Source organism: Lipotes vexillifer, unplaced genomic scaffold, assembly GCF_000442215.2.
Source record: "Lipotes vexillifer unplaced genomic scaffold, Lipotes_vexillifer_v1.1 scaffold518, whole genome shotgun sequence".
Taxonomy (NCBI): domain Eukaryota; kingdom Metazoa; phylum Chordata; class Mammalia; order Artiodactyla; family Lipotidae; genus Lipotes; species Lipotes vexillifer.
Genome location: NW_006780945.1, coordinates 2,088,389 through 2,107,090, shown reverse-complemented (window position 1 = coordinate 2,107,090; position 18,702 = coordinate 2,088,389). Strand labels below are relative to the sequence as shown.

At 51.1% G+C, this 18,702-nt stretch overlaps 1 protein-coding gene across 1 annotated transcript in view; it reads left to right on the top strand.

Annotated features, from left to right (window-relative positions):
- DNAI2 (dynein axonemal intermediate chain 2) overlaps positions 1–15,341 on the top strand; it is a 19,846-nt gene extending 4,505 nt beyond the window's left edge. Inside the window, exons 4-11 of the mRNA XM_007454416.1 lie at positions 1,988–2,130; positions 3,232–3,345; positions 6,710–6,849; positions 7,976–8,098; positions 11,250–11,473; positions 13,160–13,295; positions 14,010–14,120; positions 14,934–15,341. Of these exons, the coding sequence (XP_007454478.1) occupies positions 1,988–2,130; positions 3,232–3,345; positions 6,710–6,849; positions 7,976–8,098; positions 11,250–11,473; positions 13,160–13,295; positions 14,010–14,120; positions 14,934–15,341 (1,399 nt within the window). The remainder of the gene's footprint in view (positions 1–1,987; positions 2,131–3,231; positions 3,346–6,709; positions 6,850–7,975; positions 8,099–11,249; positions 11,474–13,159; positions 13,296–14,009; positions 14,121–14,933) is intronic.
- Positions 15,342–18,702: the final 3,361 nt, after the last annotated feature.

The following is an 18,702-nucleotide window of genomic DNA, read 5'->3' as shown; positions in this document are numbered from 1 at the left end:
CCCCCACCCGGTACGCGGGCCTCTCACAGCCGTAGCCTCTCCCGTTGCGGAGCCCAGGCTCCGGACGCGCAGGCTCAGCGGCCATGGCTCAGGGGCCCAGCTGCTCCAAGGCATGTGGGACCCTCCCGGACCGGGGCACGAACCCGTGTCCCCCGCATCAGCGAGCGGACTCTCAACCACTGCGCCACCAGGGAAGCCCTGGGGCCATTAAGTCTTTAATCCTTTTCTAACTCTTACACATTCTCCCTCCCCTTTCATTTTTTTCTATTAAGAGTTAATATTTTTCGAGCAGTTTTTTTTTTTTCCCAGAGAAGGAAGGATTTATTACTTGCAACAAGTAAAGACAACACCTCAAATCTTTCCCGAAGCAGTGTCTCTCGAGCAGTTTTAAGTCCCCAGCAAAACTGATCAGAATGTACGGAGAGTTCCCACATGCCGCATCCTCCCGCATCCCACACAGCCTCTCCCACCATCAGCGTCCCTTCCCTCCTCCCTCCCCGCAGGTGGAACATTTGTCACAGTCAGAGAACAAAACTGACATCATTACACCCTGCCCTTAGTCTGTTCAGGCTGCTGTATCAAAGTACCGTAAGTCGGGTGGCTTATAAACAACAGAAATTTATCCCTTACCACTCTGGAGGCTGAAAGTCTGAGATCAGGGTGCCAGCAAGGTCAAGTTCTGTGTCTGGTGAGGACTCACCGGCCCCCTGCAGTGAAAGTGCTGAGTCCTGGGCTTCCCTGGTGGCGCAGTGGTTGGGAGTCCGCCTGCCGATGTAGGGGACGCAGGTTCGAGCCCCAGTCTGGGAAGATCCCACATGCCGCGGAGCGGCTGGGCCCGTGAGCCATGGCCGCTGAGCCTGCGCGTCCGGAGCCTGTGCTCCGCAACGGGAGAGGCCACAACAGTGAGAGGCCCGCGTAACGCAAAAAAAAATAAATAAATAAAGTGCGAGTCCTAACCACTGGACCTCCAGGGAATTCCCAGGACTCACTTTCTAACTCAGACACAGCCGTCTGCTTGCTGTGAACTCACAAGGCAGAAGGGGTGAGGGATCTCTGTGGACCCTCTTTTATAAGGGCACTAATCCCATTCATTAGGGCTCTACCCTCATGACCTAATCACCTCCCAAAGGCCCCACCTCCTAATACCAGCCCATTGGAGATTAGGCTTCAACATTTGAAATTTGGGGGATGCCTACAGCACACCCAAAGTTTATAGTTTACATTAGGTTTCACTCTTGGTGTCATACATTCCAAATGTATTATATAGAATACTTTCACTGTCCAAAAATCCCCTGTATTTTACCTATGTATCCCTCCCTGCCCCCAAACCCTTGCCCTGATTGTTGTACTGTCTCCCTGGTTTTGCCTTTCCCAGAATGTCATATAGTTGGAATCATACAACATGTAGCCTTTTCAGATTGGTTTCTTTCACTTAGCAATGTGCATTAAGTTTCCACCATGTCTTTTCATAGCTTGATAGCTCATTTCTTTTTAATGCTGAATAATAATGATGTCTGGATGTACTACAGTTTATCCATTCATCTACCGAAGGGCGCCTTGGTTGGTTCCAAGTTTGGGGAATTATGAATAAAACTGCCGTAAACCTCTGTGTGCAGGTTTTTGTGTGGACATACGTTTTCAACTCAGTTGGGCCAATACCAAGGAGCGTAATGGCTGAATTCTTCATCCTCCCTCATAGTTTAATATTAATGAGAAATCAAGCCTCAGGCTCAGAACTTTCAGCAAACGAAGACACCAGGCTGAAATTTAATATTTTATTTCCATTGCCTTAATTTTTATTAGTTTTTATTTATGGCTGGTGAGATCAGTTTTCCAATTAAGGGAGTCCTGTCAGCTTTGTTTTTAAAATAAATTTATCTGAGTGAATGTTTAACTATGTATGAATTCTTTTAAGAAAAAATTTAGCAAATACGAAATTGAGGGAGCCTGGGATTTCAGTCTTCTGCCCTCTCTCCCTCCCCTAAAGGGATCCCCAGGAAATTAAGCGGCCAGCCACACACATCTCCTGGCACCCCGATGGCAACAGGAAGTTGGCAGTGGCGTACTCTTGCTTGAATTTTCAACGGGCGCCTGAGGGCATGAGCAATGAATCGTACATCTGGGACCTGGGTGAGAAGCAGAGGGGTCTGGTAGCCACAGGGAAGGATGAGGGAGTGCGGCAGAGACCAGTGAGAACCCGGGGGGAGGAAGGTAGAAGGAGCAGGACTCTCGTGGGGCTGGTCCCTCACTGGGATGCCCAGGGACCCAGGAGGAAGCCACCGTCTCATCCCTTTGCTGTCTGGGTTCAGGTGCAGCCAAGCGGAACCAGATCAGAAGCAGGAACTCCCTTCATTTCCAGATCCCAGGGCATTCAAGACCAGACTACATGGAGACCCAACTCTGGGTCCCTGAAGGGCATATCAGAAAGAGTCCCCAGCAGACTGAGAAGTGACCCAAGGGGTCCTCACAGGGACGCAGGGACTCACCTCTGTCCCACCTGTCCTGACACTTTCCCCTGGTTCATGGCCAGTAGGGGCAGTGTGTCCACTCGGGAGCACGGACCACTGTTGACAGAAGGGCTCACTCCAAGGGCAGAGTCTGGCAGGTAGCAGGTGATTGTGGTCTCCATCTATGCTCTCAGACGTCCCTCATTGCTGTTGTTGTAAAAATAAACGTTAGCCTTTATTAGCAGGTGTAGGTGCCATGCACAGGACTGAGCACTTTACACTCCTGAGCAGCTCAATGAGCTCTTAGCGCTGTCCCATGGGTTGGACTCCATCATTACCCCTGCTGTACAGACAGGGCAGCTGGTTCACACAAGTCAGGGGAGAGTTGACTTTTTGTAAAAGCCTTAAACCTCATTTAATACCAAACCTGGAAAATGGACTAGAATGACAATCACACATACACAATCCTGATTCCCAAAACTAAAACCAGTAGAAGAGCCTCCAGGGCTAGATGCTGGCCACTGAGGACCAGAGCTTGCAGCTTGCAGCCTGCAGAGGGGATTCCAGGCTTCTCCTGCCACCCCCCCCCCACCTGTAAAAGGGGTTAAAGTGTTTGACCCTGTCCTTTTTTTTCCAGGTATATATATATATATATATATACAGGCTTCCCCTGCCCCCCCCCCCCCACCTGTAAAAGGGGTTAAAGTGTTTGACCCTGTCTTTTTTTTTCCAGGTATATATATATATATATATATATAGTTGTTATTGTTGTTCTGCTTTGTAGAAAATCCCAACAGGCCAGAAATTGTCCTAAAGCCGTCTTCTCCTCTTGTCACCTTGGAATACAACCCCAAAGATTCCCACGTGCTCCTGGCAGGCTGCTACAATGGGCAGATCGGTAAGGAGGGACCCCCACCCCCGGCCCTTAACCAGGAGTCAGCCCGAGTCCCCTGCAGGCTCTCAGGCAGCTTGGCCCCTGCTGCTGTCTGGCCAGGGCCCACCTGCCAGGCCAGGCTTGCCATGGAGGACAAAGTGGGGTGGGGACTTCCTGCAGCTTCCAGACGTCAAGGTGAGACAGGTTTTGCTGATACCTTGTCCGTGTCTTCAGCTGTAGAAGTCCAAGTGAGCCTAAAATGAGTTCAAAATAAAAAGTTAAGAAAATTATGGGCCAGGTAAAGTCAAGAAACATTCACTGTATGCCTACCCTGAGCTGGGCTAGGTTAGCTAGAGGCAAAGGGGTTAGGAGACCACTGGGGAGCTCCATCTCAGGAGATGCAGTCGGGGCAACCTACACGGTAATGGGTGTGAGTAATACCAGCTATATAGAGTGAGTCGGGGCAGAAAAAAGGAAAAAAGAAAAAAGAATTATAGAACTGGCTAAAACAAGAGGTATGAAGACCATTTACAGGGGGATTCATTCAGTTTATTCTTTCATTAATAAGTTAAATAAAACTTCATACATTAAAAAAAAAAAGAATGAATGGGGAAGTGTTACTCCTCTTTTTTTTTTTTTGGAAGAGTTTGTGAACAGTTGATAACCATTCTTCTTTAAATATTTGGTAGAATTCACCAATGAAGCCATCTGGTCCGGGGATTTTTCTTATTGGTAGTTTGAAAGTTGAAAATTCAACCTTTTTATTTGTTACAGGTCTTCTCACATTTTCTATTCCTTCTTGAATCAGTTTTGATAGTTTGTGTTTTTCTAGAATTTTTCCTTTTCATCTAGGTAATCTAATTTGTTGACACAATTGTTCATTCTCTTACGATCATTTCATTTCTGTAAGGTTGGTAGTAACATCTCCTATGTCTTTCCTGGTTTTAGTAATTTGAGTGTCTGCTCTTTTTCACTTGGTCAGTCTAGCTAGAGGTTGGTAAACTTTGTTTTATTTTCAAAGAACCGACTTATTATTTTATTGATTTTTCTCAGTTTTTAAACTCCCCATTTCATTTATTTCCACTCTAATCCTTATTATGTCCTTCTTTCTGCTTGCTTTGGGTTTATTTTGCTCTTCTTTTTCTAAATTTCTTAAAGTGGAAGGTTTGATTATTGGTTTGAGGTTTTTAAAAATACAGATATTTACAGTTATACATTTACCTCTAAACACGGCTTTGGCCACACCTAAGTTTTGGTATGTTGTCTTCTCGTGTTCATTCATTTCAAGGTATTTTCTAATTTGCCTTTGACGTCTTCTTTGACCCATGGATTATTTAGATGTATGTTGTTTAATTTCTCTATGTTTGTGAATTTTCCGGTTTTCCTTCAGTTATTGGTTTCTACTTTTATTCTGTTATGGTAAGAAAAGATACCTTGCATGATTTCAATCTTTAAAATCCATTGAGGCCTGTTTTATGGCCTAACATGTGGTCTATCTTGGAGAATGTTCCCCGTGCGCTTGAGATGAATGTTTTCTGCCTGCTGTCATCTGGAGCCAATAAATCTCACAGACTTTGCTGCGAGGCTCTGTGTGCATACTTGAGCAAACGTTCAACACTCAGCCAGGCCTAGTTGTCAACTCTGCCTTAGCCGCTGCACCGAGCCTTAAGGTCAGCCAGAGGTGAAAGCTTAGGGCCTTCTCAGTTCTTTCCTAAGTATGTGTGCAGCCCTGGGAATGCACACAGCCATACCCATGCATGTGACCTTCTAGGTTCCAGGAGCTTTTCAAAACTCCTACGGACATTCTCCAGCTTTTCCTTTCAAGCTTTTTGGTTAGCCTATTGCTTGCCCCACTTGGTATCCACCACTGTGGGACACTGCAAAGTTAATCAGTTGTCTGTAATTATAATTATTTTCAAAATTGCCTTCTTAAAAAGACCTTTTTCACTGGGCAAGCTCCAAGTCAAGGTGAATATAGACAACCTTGCAAGTGGGCGGGGGGGGTCTTCCAGGGAACCACCAGACAGACAGGTCAAATAATGACAATTCTTTGAATAGGAGACTTTGAAAGAGCTCCAGCTCCATTCTGCTCCATCCCTTGGCTGCCAGGCTATTGGTTTTTTACCAGGAAGGCAGAATGTTATTTTTCAAGGCTACCATAGAACCGGAGAGTATAGGATCCTAACTAGGGCACGTCAAAATGCAACAGAACTTACTGTTCTTACCAAGATTCAGCCGTTTTTCTCAAATAAACACTCTGATTTGCTGCCAGCCTTCGGCTAATTTCCAGAGTTCTGAAAAAGTTGATTCCGACCATTTTTGCCAAGGTTCTCTTGGCCTTTATGGAGGAGAGAATTCTCAGAGGTCTTTACTCTGCCGTTTTTGCTGGTGGGACACCCAGAAAACTGATGTTGGTATCCCTGGTGAGCTCAGAAGAAACCTGCCCACATGGGCCCTGAAGGTTTCTGCCTGCCCTTCACCTCTGGCCTTGAAGCAACCAAACAATTAACCCTCCTGTCTGCATCCCAGGCCAGACTCAACCAGACATGAAAAGGGCTCCCCTTCCCTCCTGTCTTCATGAGCTCTCCTATGTTCCCCTCTCGCTCCAGGAGTAGGGGCCGGAATGTCTGGGACGCCTCTCGGCACCTCTCTATGGCCAGGCTGCCTCCTGGCCTCCTAGCCTCCTGAGGCTTCTGATCTCCCTCTTAGACCTGCTGCCTCCTCTCCAGGGGAACTCCTGGGTTGTGAAATAGATGTGGGCTCCCATAAACCTCCTGCAAATTTATCTGGGTGGCAGAAGAAGCGACGTACTAATTACGAATCAGAAGAAAGGATAAATCTCCCTCTCTGTGTTTCTTTCCGATCAGATGCAGCAAAGGTACAGAGGCGAAAAGGGAATGAGTGGATGCAGCAGGAGCGATTTGCATAGATGTTTTTACTTCCCAGAGCCTTTCCCTGGGGTGGAGGTGCTCCTCTCTCTTTGCCTGGCTCACTCCATCCCAAGGCTCCTCCTCAGTCTTAGTTCCTTCTCACTTCCTCCAGGAAGCCTTCCCTGACTGCCTCCATGTGTCTCCTTCTGGAGCAATCACAGCACGGGCTGTACTTGCAGATTTCCTTTCCTGTCTCCCAGGGACTGTGGCTGTCTGAATCCCAGTGGCTTCCCCAGTGCCCAGTGTGATGCTCAACACGTGTTAGGGGCTCAGTGGAATGAATGAAGCACGCTTTGGGGGCTGGTAGGAAACTCAGGCGGGTTTGAACTTAGCCCCGCTTCTAAAAAACCACATACCTGCCAAACCAAGACAAGTAGCATCCCTCTATCCCGTGCTCCCTGCACTAAGAAAGGAAGCCTGTGCCCCCATCACATCCTCTTCATTTTCTTCCCCGCCAGCCTGTTGGGACACCCGGAAGGGCAGCCTGGTGGCAGAGCTGTCCACCATTGAGTTCAGCCACCGAGACCCTGTTTACGGCACCATCTGGCTGCAGTCGAAGACGGGCACCGAGTGCTTCTCAGCATCCACGGACGGGCAGGTACCCACCAGCCAGGCGCTGTGGGGGGCGAGGGGGTGGGGATCAGAGCAGTTGCCCGGCCTCCCACTTAATTACCTAAGAATGTTTCCTTTTCATTCCATTTTTAAATTGTATAATAGGTAATACATTCACATGGGAACAAGATCCCAAAGGTACAAAAGGGCAGACAGTAAACGCCTTCCTCCCACCTCTACCCTCAAACCTCCCAGTCCCCCTCCGTGTAGGCTCCCACCCACATCAGCCTCCAGGCTCCGTGTCTGCATACCGAAGCAAGTGTGTCTGTCTTCACTCTCTTTCTGTACACTTTGCACGTTGATCTGCACTTGACGTTTTTGTTTGTTTGTTTGTTTTTGTTTTTGTTTGCGGTACGCGGGCCTCTCACTGTTGGGGCCTCTCCCGTTGCGGAGCACAGGCTCCAGACACGCAGGCTCAGCGACCATGGCTCACAGGCCCAGCCGCTCCGCGGCATGTGGGATCTTCCCGGACCGGGGCACGAACCCATGTCCCCTGCATCGGCAGGCAGACTCCCAACCACTGCGCCACCAGGGAAGCCCTGATGTTTTTCATTTAGCATGTCTTGAAGATGATTTCATATATAGTAAAGCGCTGCCCCATGCCTGCTAAGGACTTAATAAATTATGGGTATGCTGTAATTTGTTTAAGTGGATTTTAATATTTTGTAGTTACCAGAAAATGTGGCAAAGGATGTGTTTGTATATAGATGACCGCACACGTGTGAAGCATACGTTCCTGGCGGTGGGATTTCTGGGTCAAAGCATGTGTGCATTTTGAATGTGGCTATATATTGCCCTGGTGTGAGGAGACTTTAAGAATACAGACTCCAGGGCCCACATCTGGCAATTCTCCTTCAGTAGGTCTGGGGTGAGGCCCTGACATCTGGATTTTAGGAAGCTTGCTCATGACGCTGATGATTAGCCGGGCTTGGGACTGTGGCCAAAAGGAGTGATTCTCAAAGCATGTTTGTTCCCTCGGGTTGCTGGTAGTTTCTGTCAGACACCCCTTTGGCCCCAGTGACTGGCCCCAAAAAGGTGGAGGGGGTAGAGAAGGCAAAAGTCAGGAGAATTGCGGGACCTCAGGCCTCAGAGTTGGCCCCTCCTCCCATCAGGTCATGTGGTGGGACGTCCGGAAGATGAGTGAGCCCACCGAGGTCGTCATCATGGACATCACCAAAAAGGAACAGTTGGAGCATGCCTTGGGGGCCATCTCCCTGGAGTTCGAGGCTACTCTGGTGGGTGTCCCTTCCTCTCCCTTCCCTGACTTCCACTGCCAGGGCAGCCAAAGCCAAGGGCAGACCCGTGGCTACTGTGTCAGGTGGGCCCTGAGGCTACTTCTGACCTTGCGCACTGGACCATCCTCCTGTGGTCCTCCTAGACCTGTGTGGTCTTTACAACCACCTTCCAGCAGGGGGCAGCAGAGCAGAGGAAGGAGGCCATTCTAATTCACTCAAGAGTCGCCATTTGGCTAGTGTCCAGGCTGATCAGCAGGCAAGCTTTCTGAAAGGACAGGATTCCAGAGAGGCCCCATTCTATGCGAAGAGCCCTGTCCACAACCAGCATTCAGAGGCCAGGCACCAGCTCTGTCCCTGCATCACGTGGGACCCTGGGCCGGTGGCTTCACTTCCGTGGGGAAAGAAGAGGTGTTGGAGAGGAAAATGAGATCAGAGGAGGCTCCCTGGCAAACCAGAGCACAGGCCTATGATGGCATTTAGTAACTGAGAAGGAACAGTGAAGAAATATCAAAGTGGGAATGTGGTTGTGTCTGAGGAGGGAAGCTTCTAGAAGGTGCAAATGAAGACTCCCTCCAAAGCAAGAAAACGACCTTTCCAGATGGCTCTTGGCCTGGCTCCCCCTTGGGACTGTCACTGGTTTGCTTCCAGGCCGTGTGACATCATTCCCGGGCCCTTAGGAGATGGAGGTGCGCTGGCCTCACCCCTGCCCTGGGAGTCCCCCCGCCCACCCCCCAGGCTGGGGGATCAATGTGGCGGATGAGGTGGAAGAACAGTTTTACTGAACCCCTCAGCCCTGGGCATGGAGTCACGGTGGGGAGGACTCAGAAAAACATTCTGTCCTCGAATCAGAGATTGCTAGTCCAAGTGCCAGATGCAATGACCTCAGTGCCACCAGCCCTCACCTCTCCCACACTGTGTGCTGGACCCTTGTCACTGCCTTACGTGATGAGCTTGTGTGATCACCCATGACCGTCTTGTGAGGTGATGTGATTATCCCTACTTTGCAGATAAACAACTCATCTTAGGGAGGTAAGTCATATGCTCTAGAACACGGGGATGCTGGGGCTCAAACCGAGGGCTCTGACCCCAAGGCCCAGGCTCTCCACCCCACGCCCCACCAAGGAGTCTGAGGCACGATGGGCCGCCGAGACCTGGGCAGTTTATCTCCCTTACTAGCTTGCAGAAGCCCTGGAGTTGACTTTATTCCTTACTTTTCTGAGACTCTCGAGCTGTGTCTCTTTCCTTTCCTTTTTTCTTGTTTGTTTAATTTTTATTGGAGTATAGTTGATTTGCAATGTTGTGTTAGTTTCTGTTCCACAGCAAAGTGAATCAGTTGTACATAATACATATGTCTACTCTTTTTTAGATTCTTTTCCCATGTATGTCATTACAGGGCATTGAGTAGAGTTCCCCGTGCTACACAGAAGGTCCTTGTTATCTATTTTGTATATAGTAGTGTGTATACGTTAATCCCAAACTCCTAATTTATCACTTCCCCACACCTTTCCTCCTTGGTAACCATAAGTTTCATTTCGATATCTGTGAGTCTGTTTCTGTTTATAGATAGATTCATTGGGGTTTTTTTTGTTTTGTTTTGTTCTTTAAATATTTATTTACTTAGGCTACGCCGGGTCTTAGTTGCGGCAGGCGGGATCTTCAGTTGTGGCATGCGAGCTTCTTAGTTGCAGCATGTGGGCTTCTTAGTTGCAGCATGAGGGCTCTTAGTTGCGGCATGCACGTGGGATCTAGTTCCTGACCAGGGATCGAACCTGGGCCCCCTGCACTGTGAGCACACAGTCTCCCTAAATAGGTTCATTTGTATCATTTTTTAATTAGATTCCACATATAAGTGATATCATAGAATATTTGTCCTTGTCTGACTTACTTCACTTAATATGATCATCTCTGGGTCCATCCATGTTGCTGCAAATGGTATTATTACATTCTTTTTAATGGCTGAGTAATATTCCATCGTATATATGTATCACATCTTCTTTATTCATTCCTCTATTGATGGGCATTTAGGTTACTTTCATGTCTTGGCTATTGTAAATAGTGCTGTAGTAAACATTGGGGTGCGTGTATCTTTTCGAATATATGCCCAGAAGTGGGATTGCTGGATCATATGGTAGTTCTATATTTAGTTTTTTAAGGAACCTCCATACTGTTCCCCACAATGATTGTACTAATTTACATTCCCACCAACAGTGTAGAAGGGTCTTCACTTTCCTTTGACCCTCCAATTTGTAGCCCAGTTGTTCTTTTTAATTGTAGTAAAAACAAAAACAAAACACACATAATGTAAAATGTACCATCTTAACCATTGTTAAATATATGTACATTGTGGGCTCTCCCGAGCTTTTTCATCTTACAAAACTGACACTCTGTACCTTTTAATCAACAAACTCCCCATTTTCCCCTCCCTTCAGCCCCTTCAACTTTCTGTGTCTATGAATTTACCTCCTCCGGGTCCCTCATTTTAGTGAACACTTACTGCGTTTGTCTTTTTGTGATGAGCTTTTTTCACTTAGTACAATGTCCTCAAGGTTTATCAACACTGTAGGGCGTGGCAGAATTTCCTTCCTTTCTGAGGCCAAATAATATTGCATTGTATGGGCAGAGACCACATGTCGTTCACATGTCGATGACACTTGGGTGTTGTGAATAAAGATGCTATGGACACGGGTGTACAATGTAGACCAGTTTTGCCGGGAGTAGTAGTTGGAGGCTGGAGGGAGCTCTTCTAGATCCAAGTTTTACATTATTGATTCAATCACTTACTTTATGTGTAAACATTCAGGATCTTTATGGCAAAATGCTTAGTGGACACAGTGAGGCTACATGAAGAGGGCTGGTGATGAGACTCTCCAGGGACCAGAAGAGTCAGGGAGGGCTTCATTATTCGTGGGGCCCTTGGGCAGGTTTAAAGAAGTGTGGGATCTGACCAAGCACAAGAGTGGGCACAGCTACCTAGAAGGGGGTGGGGCACAGCGCGAGCAGAGGCTTAAACCGAAGGCACTTTCAACACCTCTGGATCCCCAGCCGTCCTGCCGCTCCACCACCCTGACTCTGGAAAACCGCTCGCCTTGCCAGCTAAACACTGAGCTGATGTTCCATGGAGCCTTTCGCTCACGTGTCACCCCCTCCACAGCCGACCAAGTTCATGGTGGGCACGGAGCAAGGCATCGTCATCTCCTGCAACCGTAAGGCCAAGACACCGGCTGAGAAGATCGTGTGCACCTTCTCAGGCCACCATGGCCCCATCTATGCCCTGCAGCGAAACCCGTTTTACCCAAAGAACTTTCTGACTGTCGGCGACTGGACCGCCCGCATCTGGTCAGAAGACAGCCGGGAGTCGTCCATCATGTGGACCAAGTAAGGGGGGACGTTGGGGCGGGAGAGGGATGCAGGGGGTGGAGGGGACAGGGGGGGGCCCAGCCCAACCCAGGAGTGCTCTGAGCCTCTCTGTGTCCACCCATAAAATGGAGAAAACACTTCTCCACAAACAGCCAAGCTTACACTGGGAAGTGGCTTGATTCAGCCCCTTCACAAAGGAAGATGCTTGAAACTGCACATTCATCTGTCGATGGACATTTAGGTTGTTTCCATGTTTGGCTATTGTGAATAGTGCTGCAGTGGACATGGGAGGGCAGGTATCTCTTCGAGATCCTGATTTCAATTCCTTCGGCTAAAGACCCAGAAATGGGATTGAGGACCCTCCACACTGTTCTCCATAGCGGCTGCACCAATTTACATTCCCACTAACAGTGCACAAGGGTTCCCTTTTCTCCACACCCTCTCCAGCTCTCATCTTTTGTTTTTCTAATAATTTAGCTATCCTCACAGTTGTGAGGTGATATCTCATTGTGGTTTTTTGTTTTTTTGTTTTTTTTGCGGTACGCGGGCCTCTCACTGTTGTGGCCTCTCCCGCTGCGGAGCACAGGCTCCGGACGCGCAGGCTCAGCGGCCGTGGCTCATGGGCCCAGCTGCTCCGCGGCACGTGGGATCTTCCCGGACCGGGGCACGAACCCGCATCCCCTGCATCGGCAGGCGGACTCTCAACCACTGCGCCACCAGGGAAGCCCCTCATTGTGGTTTTGATTGCATTCCTCTGATGATTAGTGATGCTGAGCACCTTTTCGCATGCCTGTTGGCCATCTGTATGTCTTCTTTGAAGATCCATGTCTGGGTCCTTTGCCCATTTTTTTAATCGGGTGATTTGGTTTTTTGCCATTGAGTTGTATGAGTTCCTTATATATTTGGGATATTAACCCCTTATCGGACATATGGCTTGTTGCAAATATTTTCCTTAGGTTGCCTGTGCAACTTTTAAATTTATTTTTTAATTAATTAATTTATTTATTTTAAAATGTTTAATGGCCTAGAGTTGATTTACCATGTTGTGTTAGTTGCCTTTTCATTTTGTTGACTGTTTGCTGTGCAGAAGCTTTTTAGGTTGATGTAATCCCACGTGTTTATTTTTGCTTTTGGTGCCATATATCCAAAAGGTCATTGCCAAGGCCAATGTCAAGGAACTTTTCCACTACATTTTCTTCTAGAAGTTTTATGGTTTCAGGTCATACGTTTTAGCCTTTAATTCATTTCGAGTTGATTTTTGTACACAGTATAAGATAAGGGTCCAGTTTCATTCTTCACTGCAGAAATCGTTGAAAATCTGGGTTAAACCAAGTAGAAAGTATAACACTCTCTTCATCTCAGTAGCATGAACTTTTCTGGGCAACTTTTCCTTCCTCCGACTCCTTTCAAGTGAGTCTCACGGCTGGGGGACTGGGCCCAAGCCTGTGCCCTGGAGTTGGCTGTGGAAAACGCCAGTGACCAGCCCCTGGGAAGGACCCCACCCAAAACCCTTTATAGTGCAAACTGTGAGCTGTGGGTGGCGAGGCTGGCGTGGCTAGAAGTCAGACACAAGAAAGAACTTCCTGCCCAGCAATGAAACCCTGGAGCCGGGGCGGGGCTGGATGAGTAGGGCTGCGGCTCAGCAGGCTCTCCATCCGTCCCAACCACAGTGGTCCCTGACCGGTGGCACCCGGCTCCCAACAGGTACCACATGGCTTATCTCACTGATGGTGCCTGGAGCCCAGTGAGGCCAGCGGTTTTCTTCACCACCAAGATGGACGGGACCTTGGACATCTGGGACTTTGTGTTCAAGCAATGTGACCCCGCCCTCAGCCTGAAGGTCACGTGCACCTGCCTCCGCATGCACCCAGGCCCTCAGACTCTGGTGGCACAGCAGAATCACCTGAGGGGAATTACAAAAGGAGAAAAGCAGATGCCCGGCCTTTCCTCCCGCCAGGCCTGTTCCTTCAGAAGCCAGGGCGCAGGCTTCTGGCAGCTGACCCCTTCCAGCCTGAGCTAACGTTATCCCATCAGCAAAGCCAGAGCAGAGACCTGCAGGCTAGGGCCGTGGAAAAGCGTGGGGCTGGGGAAACTGCAGAATGAAAGTGGGGCTGAAGGGACTTCCCTGGAGGTCCAGTGGTTAAGACTCCACGCTCCCAATGCAGGGGCCACGGGTTCGATCCCTGGTCAGGGAGCTAAGATCCCACGTGCCCAATAGTGCAGCAAAGAAAAAAAAAAAAAGAAAGAAAGAAAGTGGGGCTGGACTGAAGGGGTGTGTGAGGGGGGGCAGGCTGAGATGGAAGATGAGGCTGGGGGTGAAGGGATTTACAGCCAGTCGTAGAGTGTGAACTTCATCCTGTGGGTTGAGGCTGGGGTCCCCCTCAATCGGGGGAGCCACCAAGGGTGTCTGAATGGGGCTGCTTGGCTAAGTCTCCCCAGGAGCCAGATAATCAGACCAACAAAGGGTGACATTGCTCCTCTCTCCTCCCTCACCCGGGTCTGCCTGACCCTCCAACAGGTGTGTGACGAGGCCCTCTTCTGCCTCCGGGTACAGGGCAATGGATGTTTCATTGCCTGTGGCTCCCAGCTGGGGACAACCACGCTGCTGGAGGTCTCAAATGGGCTGTGCACCCTGCAGAGGAACGAGAAGAACATGGTTTCCTCGGTAGGTGCGGGCCCCGGGCGAGGTGTGCACCAGCTCCTGTCCTGACCTGGCCCCCTGGCCAAGCGGGCCAGTCAGGGAAGAACAGGTGCCCTTTTCTGTCACCTCCTGGGAAATGGATAGATATTTGGGGGTGGATCAGGAAATGAGCCCGAGAAATGGATGCTGGGAATGTCTGAATCCACCCTGGCTTCACTACTCAGTAGCCAAGTGGCCCTGGGCAAGTCACTCTACCTCTCCAAGCTTCAGTTTTTTTCAGCTGCAAATCCAAGTGGTTTGACTCGGTCAGTTTGTCTAGTTTCAAACAACATACCCTTGGGGCAGCAGAACCTGTCCAAGGAAGGCTTAGCAGAATGCCTGTAGAGAAGACAGCTGGAAGGGGACCGTCCTGGGGAAGGGGCCCTGGGGGCTGAGATCCATCACCCCGGAGGCGCCTCCCCAGAACCGTGGGGCACGCAGAGAAATTGAAAACCCCTGGTGCCGAGACCCTGGGAGACCCTCCTGGCTCTGCCTGAGATTGTGGTCCCACCAATGAACTCGTCCTCTGTGGGCCCAGGCCGCCATGTTGCGCAGCCCCAGAGGGTGTTCTTCATGCCTGCATCCGTGTTCTTGGAATTCCTTGGAACTGAGTATCTTGGCACCCCTGCTCCCGCCTCCCAACCCCCATATTTAGCCCCCCTTTCTTGCCATTAGCCCGGAGTACAGGCCTCTGTGTGGGCTGCTTGGAGTCGAGCAAGGAGAACCCGCCCGGCGCCCGTGCTGGGAGCCAGCGCTGCCTGCCCGCCTCTCCCACGGCCTCTTTGTCCCTGTGCACAGATGTTTGAGCGTGAGGCCCGGCGGGAGAAGACCCTGGAGGCCAGGCACCGTGAGATGCGACTGAAGGCGGAGGGCAAGGCGGAGGGCAAGGCGGAGGGCAAGGCTAGCCACCCGAGGGAAGAGAAGCCTGCCTTGAAGCTGGAGCAGCTGGTCACCGAGGCCGAGGAGGAGTTCTTCGATGTCATCTTCACGGAGCTGAAGAGGAGGGAGGCGGAGGCCACAAAGAAGCCCAAGCCTGTAGGGGCCTCGAGCGGGCTCGGGGTGGCGTGGCCGGGAGGGAGCTGCGGCGCCCGGGCTGCCTGCTTGCTGACCTCGGGCGACCGCGAGCAAGTGGCCTCACCGGGTGGACCTACATTTGTCCACCTGGCAAGTGGGAGGAATTACCCCCTTCCTCCAGAGGAATCCTAAGTCTCCAAACACCCTTCAGGCTCCCTGAGCGCAGGAGCCGTGCCCTGGGCTGCTTGAAATCCTCTCCCCACCACGATGGGGGCCTTGAACGTGCATGTGACCTGGGCTACGTGAGCCATCAGAAAAGAGGGAGCCTGGAGGCCCCGGGAGGAGGGGGCTGTGAGATCCGTGACAACCCCTCCTGGCATCAGGGGGGGAAATTTGTCCTGAACTCAGCCATCCATGGCCCCGGCTCCAAAGCACCTTCTAGCTGTATCGCCTGGGCCCATCACTTCACTTCTTGGTTCCTTAATTTTCATCTGGAAACTGAGGAGATGGAGTGATAAAGGTAGTGTCACCTTCCAGGCCCTCTTAGGTACCAGGGGACGAAGAAAAAGACGTGGTCTGTCTGGGCCATTGTCTTTAGGGGCCCACAGATAAGACGCTGAGATGTGAAAGAGTGAAAGCACAGCACGGAAGGGAAAAGCACAAGCGAGTGTGGGCCAGCGTCTGCCCTTGTAAGCGAGATCGGCTACCTAGTTAGGGAAGGGAGGAAAACATGGGGCCCCTGGTTCAAAAGTACTGAGAAGTTCAAGGGACCTCCCTGGCGGTCCAGTGGTTAAGACTCCACGCTACCACTGCAGGGGGTGCAGGTTCGATCCCTGGCCACGGAACTAAGATCCCTCAGGCCTCGTGGCCAAAAAAAAAAAAAAAAAAAAAGGGTTGAGAAGTTCGAGACAGCGGCAGCAGACACTAAAGCAAGCGTGGAGCCCTGGTCAGCACAGGCCGTGTGGCCGCATAGAACTGTGTCCAGTTCTCGGGCACCGATGGAGAGACAGGGGGACGGAAGGTGGGTAAGCACACAGAGCAGCTCACCAGCTCCATCCCGTGACTACTCACCGTTTCTGCCTCTCTCCCACTGGGTCTAGAGACAGGCTGTGATTTCTGTGGGCGCATTTTGCATTTGGAAGTACCCGGTCTGAGCGGCTTTATTCTCACACCATCTGGTGGTACAGGTGGGGCTGAGGCGAGGCTGGAGTCCTGCCTTCCTGACCCACAGTCCGGGCTCCTCCCACCCATCCCCCCCCGGGCCCTCCAGCCCTCCAGCAGGTGATGCTGACACCGTGCAATGTGGCCACTGACTCCGTGTCTGCTGCTGGACAGCCCCAGATGTGCTCCGCACAGCAGCGTGAACACCCTGGATGGAGAAACTGGTCCTCAGAAGGGGTTAAGCTACACAGAACCTGGCCCCCTCCTTCTGCCCACCACACGCTTCCTGCCTGTCTCTGCGTCTCCGCAGTTGGCCAGACATTCTGGGGTCAGAGCTGAGAAAGCACTGCTGGGTCCTCACACGCATTATCTCTAATCCCAGCCACAGCCCTGCAGGGAATCATGTCCCCTTTACAGGGGAGGGGACCAAGGAGACTCAGGAGGAGCTAGCTCGAGGTGGCCCAGGCAGGTGCCCGAGGTCGTGCCCACCATCCGTACCCGCAGGTGTCGAGCGCCCGCTAGGCTCTCACGGCCGTGGTGCTGGCAGCGCGGTCTCCTGGGTGCCCAGCAACCTAGGCTCAGGGGTTAACCTCCCGGGTGCAGGGAGGCCTGCCCTCCACCAACAAGTCTATGCTGTCTTTCCGTAGCTGAAACAACCAAGTCTGGAGACAGAAGAGGAGGTGGAGGGAGAGGAACAAGGGGAGGAAGAAAGAGACGGTGAAGAGAGTCCAACCTGGGAAGGTCAACCTTGACTGGAGCCCTGCTCACACGCGCGCCTGCTTCCCACCTCTCGGCATTGCCCTGGTTTTACAAGTCGGGGTGCTGACGCCCTCCCTTAAAGGGTCTCCGGGGTAAGGGAGAGCTGGAGGAGCAAAGGGGCCCCAACCCAGCCCCCATGCCCCACAGATCCCCGGTCCCCAGTGACTCCCTGAGCCCAGTCCCAAGAGACCCCTCGGAGGGAGGAAAGGGGCAGGGTTCATCCCAGAGCTGGTCCCCTGGTCTCAGCCACACCCCAGCCAACCTCACCCAGGTCCCCCGGCCCTCCTTATTCCCTTGGATTGAGCTTTGCAAGGGCTTTCCCAACAAGCATCTTCCTTCACAAGCTTGCAAAGCCTCCGCTGGGCTTGCCATGGCCATGGCCGGGCCTCGGGAAGGCCTGTGGGTGCGGGAAGCGGTCTCTCCTCCCCCCTTACTGACCCTCCACACCCATACATGACTGGGGAACAGAAAGTCTGTCCACTTCTAAGACGTCTTTCCAAGCAACTCCTCTGGGGAATGTTGACCTCCAAGAGGGTGAGAGTCAGTGGGTGAAACGAGCTGGGTGTCTCTTGCACACGGCGAGCTTTCTGCTGTCTTCATTCTTGTAAAATTAAGTTAATAATAATAGTGCTAATGGTTAGTGCTTGTTATGCCTCCCGCACTAAGAGCTTTTCATGTTATCTCGTGTCACTCTTTTGATAAAGTCCCTGGAAGGTTTCTGCTCTGATTATCCTTCCTGGGTAGATGAAGAAACAGGTTCTGGGAGACGTGTTCGGGTCACCGGGCTCATGAGGGGCAGCACGGGGACAGGAGCCCAGGCAGCTCACTCCTGACACTGCGCAGGGCCCAAGGGGGCTCCAGCATGGGCAGTGGGATGCCCTGAAACCACAGCAAAGCAGAGCGTTTGGTGATCAGAAACACTGGTAGTGCAAAAGGGCAATTCAGAGGCAGCTTTGCACCAGGAGAAATCCCTGACCACCGTTCATTCTGTGGGTGTCAGGTGACCCCAACAGTGCTCTTTATTTTTAAATATTTATTTATTTATGTATTTATTTAGGCTGCTCAGGGTCTTAGTTGCGGCTTGCAGACTTCCTAGCTGCGGCATGTGGACCCTTGGTTGCGGCACACATGCAGGATCTAGTCCCCTGACCAGGGATCAAACCCGGGCCCCCTGCATTGGGAGTGCGGAGTCTTACCCACTGGACCACCAGGGAAGTCCTGAAAGCGCTCTTTAAAAAATAAAAAATGACCGTGTTAAGAATCTTACTGGGGAAGGACACAGGGTCAGCCACCCCTTGTTCCCGAAGGGAAAAAAAAATCCAGTTGCCACTGTGGCTAGACCTTGATAAAACAATCATCGCAGGGCACACTGACTGAGCGCTTGATCTTTGCATTAACCCCAGAAGGAGTGACATCACCACCTACAATCCCTGAGTCACAGTGTACCAAGCAAGACACAGAGAGAGGGAGGGAATTGGCCAAGTCTCATGGGAGCAAGTGGCACAGCTGGGACTTCAGCCCACCGTCTGGCCTCGGAGCTTACGCCCATCTGCACCCCACTCTCAGGTCCCCCAGGAAGGGAAGTGGGCCGGCCCGGCTCCGCTCCCCGCCCGGGGGTTGCATCCAGGCAGAG